We start from the raw sequence: 6,747 nt of genomic DNA on the forward strand, positions 1-6,747 counted from the left end.
GGAAGATCTACAGAGAGATGGTTGGATGTTGATTAGAAAAGGAAATAAGACAGATGACATAGTCTAGCTCTGTTAGGGCTCAGACAGGCTGGATATGGGATGGGCATAGGAAAGGTAGCAATGGATACAAGTTAGCAGACAGTCCTTTAGAACGTCAAAGAATTTTAATTTTGGATGACAAATTTTAATTCCTAATAAAGAATGAGATACATAAATACGTACAGCTAAAGGTGCACCTACACGTATGTCTATGAATTTCTGTGTGTACAGAACTTTACCCCAAATCTTGAGAGAAAACTGTTTTCCCATGACTTCACTCTGGGCAGAGCACTGAGTCACTCTGTTCTAATGCTCTGCTTGCTGTGAACGTGCTCCTCCACACAGGACCCTTGTGAATGCTCCCTTGACCTCCGAGTTTCTCAGGCTGTAGATGAGGGGGTTCAGCATTGGGGTAATCACCCCATAGAGCATAGAGATGAGTCTGTCTCTGGCAGGGGAATGTTGGCTGGAAGAGGGGCGGATGTAGGTGAAGATGGTTGTGCCGTAGAAGAGGCAGACTACCAGGAGGTGGGACGCACAGGTGGAGAAGGCTCTGCGCTTGCCTTCTGCTGACCGGATCCTGAGGATGGTGCAGATGATGTACACGTAAGAGACCAGGGTGGTCAGGAAGGCACTGATTCCCAGTGTGCCTCCTACCACTAAAACAAGCATCTCTGCCATGTATGTGGAGGAGCAGGAGAGGGCCACAACCTGTGGGATGTCACAGTAGTACTGGTTGACCAGGTTGGACTTGCAGAAAGACAGGCAGAAGGTGGACACAGTGTGCAGGAGAGAATTGAGGAACCCAGCTGCCCAGGTCCCACACACCAGCTGGACACAGCGCACCTTGGTCATGATGAGGGCATAACGCAGAGGAAAGCATATGGCCACATAGCGGTCATAAGCCATGACGGCCAGCAGGAAGACTTCACTCCCAACTAGGGCCACCAGGAAATAGAGCTGCACTGCACACCCGAGGAAAGAAATGCCATTCTCCCCGCTCAAGAGGTTGTGCAGCATCTTGGGGACAGTGGCTGATGGGCAGAAGATGTCCAGGAGGGACAAATTTGCCAGAAGGTAATACATGGGAGTGTGCAGCTTTCTCTCCGTGCAAAGGGCCAAGAGAATGGCCCCGTTTCCTGCCAAGGTGATCTGGTAGATGACGGCAAAGACCACGAAGAGAGGGTAGCGCACCTTGGGGAGGTCGGAGAGCCCCATGAGCACAAACTGTGTCACTGTGCTGAGGTTGCCCACGTCCATCTGCTCTCTGCACAGAGCCCTCCTGGAGGGAAGGAAGCCAACAAGCCTGGTTATGTCTAGAGAGCAGGGAGCCCAGGGCTGGGAAGCTCTGGGAAGCAGTGGGCATGTGGAGGACATGAGGTGTAGCCATTTGAACCAGGAGATGCAGCTATTTGAACCAGGAGGTGCAGCTATTTAAACACCTGTTGGACACAGCTGTACTCTTGCCATTTCTTGAAATAGTCCTGCTAGGTTCGTTTTCCAGAGGATGCTGCCTGAGCACCTGGGGGCTCTGGTGCCAGCCTTCACCACCCTAAAGTCGAAGTAGAGCGAGCTCTGAGCAGGGCTCTGTCTTCTGCTGGGACACTTGCCTCGTGCTGCCCTGGGTGGTGCTATCCTTGGTACTAGATTCCTTAGAAGGTCCTGGACATTCATATTACCTGTTATAAGTATCTATGTCTCATATATTATCATTCTGATTAGGGGTGCAATCATTGATACGTGCACTTAAATCAGAATCAGCAGACATATGGAGAAACATGAGCTGAAGGAGTGGATTGCACTAGAAGTACCCAGACCTGGAAGAAGTCAGCAGGAGCATCCCCACACAACTTCCAGAGCAGCCTCCCAGGTCAGCATGGCCCTGCCCGGCCCACAGAAGCCCAGTGTCACCACCTCTTTATAGGAAGCTTCGTTCAATGCCACAATTAAGCCCTGTGGATTTTTTCCCTCTAACACTATATGCATGCAATGGAAAATTCAAAGATAAAACTGGTCAGAAAATAAAATCCAAAAGTTACTTTCTCTGGTCCTCATATGATCTATTTAGCCAGGTGGAAGCTGGGAATTCTTTCTTTCTCAGAGAACATGGGTGTTACCACTTAGACACAAGGATACGTTTCCTACCTGGCAAGAAATGCTTTTAAGTCTGCTTTTCTATTTCCTGAAAGACTTGGGTAAGAATTGCAAGAGTTCTATTTTTCCCTCCTCAAGTATCACCAGGTTTGTTAACACTGTTCTTTGGGGGGAAAAAGAGTTTTTAGTGATCTCTTCAAATCAAAACCTAGGGAAGAAAATTGTTATAAGTCATGGATTGGCAGTGATTGTTCTTCATCTGAGGAGGGATGTGTAATGAGGGAGAGAATGGTTCAGGGAAAAGCCACCTGTCATCTCAACTCTTAGGCCTGGAATGCTCTCAATTCCACCAAGTTTAAAACTCCTGTCTGCATCTTTATGTATGAATATCTTTAAAATGTACTTGTATGTTGAGAGCCATCCATGGACTGAGTGTGGATTGTGTTGCACGTCACAGCCAGTGAGGGGATGGGTCTGGCACTGGAATGTCCCATGCCCCCCCACAGGGATAGAGTGCCTGGTGCAGGTGAACTTCCCCCTCAGCTCTGCCAAAGGTCCCACATAGCACTGGAGATGGGGTGACCTGCTGTAGCCACACAGCCCCTCTGAGATGGGAGTGACCGGCCAAGATGCGAGTCAACCTGCCGACTGCAAGACATAAGGAAGCAAGACTCCACCCTGAAACCTTATCCCTGCCTTTGATGTGCCCCATCAGTCAACATGGGAGCCATTCCTAACTGTCTGGCTCCAGCTCCTGTGTAGACTGGACCTATCAGGGACTCCCCTGGTGAATCTGTCTTTCTGATCTTGTCTTTTGTTCTCCACTAATTATTCTAGGCTTTAATTTCTCAGGTGGCTTATATCCTTCTTGGCAGGAAGAACCCCCAAACGAGGCTCTGACGGCCTGGCCATATTAGTACATTTAAGTGAATAAATAAGGCACTTTTCTAACCCGGGGAGCAGTAACTTGAGAAAGTGAACACTAACTTCCAAGATAGTTACTAATTTTCTTTTTACATTTGCAAATTTGACTTTAAAAAAAAAAAACAACTCTATGAGGAATGAGTATCATTCAGATTGATAACACGCTCCGTTCCTTCCTCAAAGCTACATAATCAACAATTATCCTCCAAAAACTGTTGCATTTTCATTAAATTTTGCACTTGATTGTTTAAAACTCAATAAAATTTCCTGATTTGACATGTGAAACATAGAATTTGCTCACGTGGTGAGGGAACTTGTGTTTGGAGTAGCAATCTCCTTCTACTAAACTTAATTAAATCCTGTTTAATCAGCCATCTAAATAGAAAAATAAGAGTCATATTTTTTTCAGTGTTTTGCTGAGGAAGAAGTTCCAGAACCTTCCTTGTCAATGTGAGGAATCAGGAGTTGATGGACTGACTAGAGATTAAGAAGAGTGCTCATGAAATGCAGCCTTATAGGTGCTCTAGGTGGCCACCTGGTCACACACACCATGGGAACCCACATGGGGACTGGCGGGCATCACCTCCTTGGGAAATCACCCAGATGTCCCACCCTCCAGTGTTTGACTTACCCCTCTGCATATGGCCCAAGGCACGTACACCGCACAGAAAGCTTTTCTCTTCACAAAAGAGTTATTTCAAGTTTCCACTAGCTAGAGAACAAGAGAAGAAAATCACGAAGCACAAATAGCCCACATATAACCTAAACTTCCTGCAATTAAAATGACTTATTTTACCATATGCATATCAAGGCAATATGACATTTAAGTATTCTTTTGTAGGAGGTTACATTACCCATAAAAATACTCAACCAGGAGGCCAGATGATCTGGACAGCACATCACATCAGGAAAGAAAAGCAAACTCATCGATTGCATTTGGACGCAGTCAGGAATTTAGCCTGGTTTATATTGCACCCCTTTTCCCCTAGGAAAAATGACAGTAATGATAATGACCCTAGGGGGAATACTCTTCTCTTGCACATGATCCAAATTGAAACCAACTGACTAACAGAAACTCATAGCTAATCAATCTCAGGAAGTTTAAAAATGAGTCTAAATCCTGTGAGTGCCATTTTTGATTCTAATGATGGTCCTGGGTGAGGTAAAGCAAGACATTTCTTGCTAATGCACTTGTCATCAAGAGCAAGAGTGTTGTTATCAAGGTGTCTATATTTATAGCAATCATCCCTCCAAAGTAGGATTATATCATCAGATACTGACACACGTGCAGCTCCATGGCAAACTCCACACGTTGTCCATGCACCACTCCACGTCTCCTCTGTGAAGCTGTGTGCCGCCCACACGACACCTGTGTGTGCAGGGTCAGACCCGAGAGTGTTAGTGCACCCCGTTCAAATGGTGACCCCAACTTGATTTCCTAGTTGGGTGTTGATTGAGCAATAGAAGAATCTTTGTCTGAAAGTCAGATAGATGGCAGACAGATGGATGACCGAAGGACAGATGGATGATAGGTAGAGAGCGTTTGCAATGACTGAATGTGGTGAGGGCAACAAGTAAATGTTAACCCATTTCACTGTTTCAATAACTCATTTCAGACTCAACAGGACCAAGTCAGACACAAACATCAAAAGGAAGAGAAATACAAGTCCCCACGGCTTCTGTCTGGTCTGCGGGGAGGGAGCCACGGATGCGCAGACACAGCTTCTACCTGAAGTACCCTGATTCCCATCACCATGGGGTGCGCTGCATGGGCGCCACATGTGTGCGTCGGCCTGGGAACCCTCCTGGACTGGACCTCAGGACACTCCCTCTCTCTTCAGGTCTCACACTGGGATCTCTTGGTACCTCTTTCTCTCACAAGCCAGGGATGTGGCAAGAGTCTCCCAAGCTGCCGTGGACATTCCAGTACAGTTATTCCAGCTTTTCCGAAGGGATGTTCTTGTAGAAGAAGGTGGTTCTGCCGCTCCTGAGTGGCATTGTCTGTGGTTCCCCCTGGGTGCCTCTGCTCTCCGCAGGCCAGATGGCCAGATGGTCTTCCTGAACGGAAGGAAGGTTCTACTGCAAAGTCCCTCCCGTGTCAGCTGGCTTTCCTCGGCCGTCAAATGCTGGCGGTCAATCAGCTTAACGAGAGAAAGGCTTTGTTTTGGCTCTTTCCCCAATGGTCATTTGTCCCTGTGGCTTCGGGGCCTGTGGTGAGGTACATCATGGCAGGGCTTGAGGTGGTCAAATCTGCTCACTCCTGGCATCTGGGAAGCATGGGGATGCAGGAAGGGACAGGGCCAGCATCTTCAGGGCATGTCCAGGGTGGTGACCCTGCTTCCACTGGCCCTCCTCCACTACCCAAGCAGGCCACACTGCAGCCCAGGCTCTTACCATGCAGGCCCTGGGGACAATCCAGGTCCAGTCTGAGCGCCGACCTTTACTTCACTGCTCTTGACGTTTGTGTTCAGGTGTGTCCATGTTCCTACGCAGCCCTTTCCTGTAGTGGGTGCGTGTGTATTTAAAATTGCTGTGCCTCCTCTTGACAGAAGCCTTCTGTCGGGACAGAAAGACGCTGTCTCCAGAGCCGGTTGTAATTCAAAGTCTTTGGTGTCCAAGGCACAGGACCACCCTGCTGTCCTATATTCACCACTAGGGCGTCCTCTCCTTCCACCTCTATAATAGTGCCGTACAGAGCTCAGGTCTCCATGCGTCCATCTGTCTGCTCGTGGTCAGTTTCCCCAGGCCTGCTCCAGGTAATTAAGCAAAATGGACACTTGTCCTTTTCTCCACCATGTTCTCCTGCAATGACCACATCCTTCTACTCCTCAGTATTTATTGCCTGTCGATTTTTTAGTGATCTGCTTTGGTCTTTTCCTCTTTCTCTTTTGCATATCCATTTAAGGTTTATTCTGTTTTCCTGACAATGTTCAGTTATCCACAAGTGTGTTTAAATATATCTCACTTACTCTCCTTAGAACAGTTACTTTTACTTTCTGTTAGGCTGTTTATCGAACCCCCCCCCCCCTTTTTTCTGATTACTTGCAGGGAATTGCTGTGTTCTGGGTTATTTTGCTTGATTCCAGTTTTGGGCTGGTGTAAGGGCCACGCAGTCACAGCTTCTGACCTCAAGGCCGGTGTCTGCTTCTTACTCTTTCATCACTTCTGGTGTGTTTGAATCACAATTAGCATTAATTTTTATTCATATACTTGAAATTATTTAATGATAATAATAATTCATGGTAGTTATAGTATTAGATATAAAGCATTTATTATTTTCAATAAAACATGGAATAATTAGATCAAGCTAAAGTATCTATCATGTCAAATATTTAACCTTTGAAAGGGGACATTTAAAGAAATATTGGAAGACATAAAATTCAAATTTTAGCAATACTCACCACACTTTCCAATTGATCTCAACAAAAAAATTGAACTTTTTCCTCAAAGCTAACTCCAGCTTTGTGTTATTCCTCCTGTTTTGTTATTTTTGCCCATAATTTCCTTGGCTTCTCAAGGTTTTTGTGGTTTTATATAAAATTTAATCTATAAAAATGACATTAGAAATTTGCAGAGATTACATTGTATCTGCAGATTTTTTAATATGGTAATTTTAACAATATTAATTCTTCCTTTAATTCACAGAACATTTTAATTATGAATTCCTGAACTCCTTCTCTGTCATTCCTT

The 6,747-nt window shown here is 45.9% G+C and overlaps 1 protein-coding gene across 1 annotated transcript; it reads right to left on the minus strand.

The window, feature by feature from the left end:
• Positions 1–345: 345 nt before the first annotated feature.
• LOC144367329 (olfactory receptor 5V1-like) lies at positions 346–1,299 on the minus strand. The gene has a single exon (XM_078023163.1). It carries the CDS (start codon positions 1,297–1,299, stop codon positions 346–348), a length of 954 nt encoding a protein of 317 aa, XP_077879289.1.
• Positions 1,300–6,747: the final 5,448 nt, after the last annotated feature.

This window comes from Ictidomys tridecemlineatus, chromosome 1, assembly GCF_052094955.1.
Source record: "Ictidomys tridecemlineatus isolate mIctTri1 chromosome 1, mIctTri1.hap1, whole genome shotgun sequence".
Taxonomy (NCBI): Eukaryota; Metazoa; Chordata; class Mammalia; order Rodentia; family Sciuridae; genus Ictidomys; species Ictidomys tridecemlineatus.

Excerpts from the sequence above, each read along its gene's own strand:
- LOC144367329 (XM_078023163.1), bottom strand. The coding sequence starts at position 1,299 with ATGGACGTGGGCAACCTCAGCACAGTGACACAGTTTGTGCTCATGGGG.